Consider the following 558-nt stretch of genomic DNA (forward strand, 5'->3'; position numbering starts at 1 on the left):
CCTGATAGCGGCCGCCCCGCGTTCGGCAGCGCTTTCCCCCCGCGAAATCAAACAAATTAAAAGCGCAGTTCCCCCCGGCGGGGCCGAGGGCGGACTGACTCCCCTCTCCCCGCCCCGCGGAAGCCCCTCGCTCCTTTTTAACCCCTTTTTTTAGCTCTTTTTTCCCCTTCCCCCTCCGATTTTCCAGCCTTCCTCGGGGGTTCGGATTGCTTTTGGTTTTGCTTTGGGTTTAGGGGAGAAAAGGTAGGGCAGGTTAGGTCCGACCGCACTTAATTTTAGCCTAAAATCCTCTCGTCCTGCCCTAGGTCGTAGCCCTCGGAGATGTGCCCGACGGGACCCTCGGAGAGTGCCCGACGGGACGGTGGTCACGGTGATGGCAGGGAACGACGAAAACTACTCGGCAGAGCTCCGCAACGCCTCCGCCGTGATGAAAAACCAAGTAGCAAGATTCAACGACCTCAGATTTGTTGGGAGAAGCGGCAGGGGTAGGTACCGGCCAGGAAATGGTTGGCCTTTTTATTTCGGTTTGTTTTTTTTTTTTAAGAAAGGGGGGGAAAA

The 558-nt window shown here is 56.3% G+C and overlaps 1 protein-coding gene across 1 annotated transcript in view; it reads left to right on the forward strand.

The window, feature by feature from the left end:
* Positions 1–558, forward strand: part of RUNX3 (runt related transcription factor 3) — a 65,937-nt gene that overhangs the window by 26,964 nt on the left and 38,415 nt on the right. The window contains exon 5 of the mRNA XM_009276290.2: positions 306–485. Coding sequence (XP_009274565.1) covers positions 306–485 — 180 coding nt within the window. The remainder of the gene's footprint in view (positions 1–305; positions 486–558) is intronic.

The sequence above is a fragment of the Aptenodytes forsteri genome, unplaced genomic scaffold (assembly GCF_000699145.1).
Source record: "Aptenodytes forsteri isolate BGI_AS27 unplaced genomic scaffold, ASM69914v1 Scaffold321, whole genome shotgun sequence".
In the NCBI taxonomy this organism is placed as follows: domain Eukaryota; kingdom Metazoa; phylum Chordata; class Aves; order Sphenisciformes; family Spheniscidae; genus Aptenodytes; species Aptenodytes forsteri.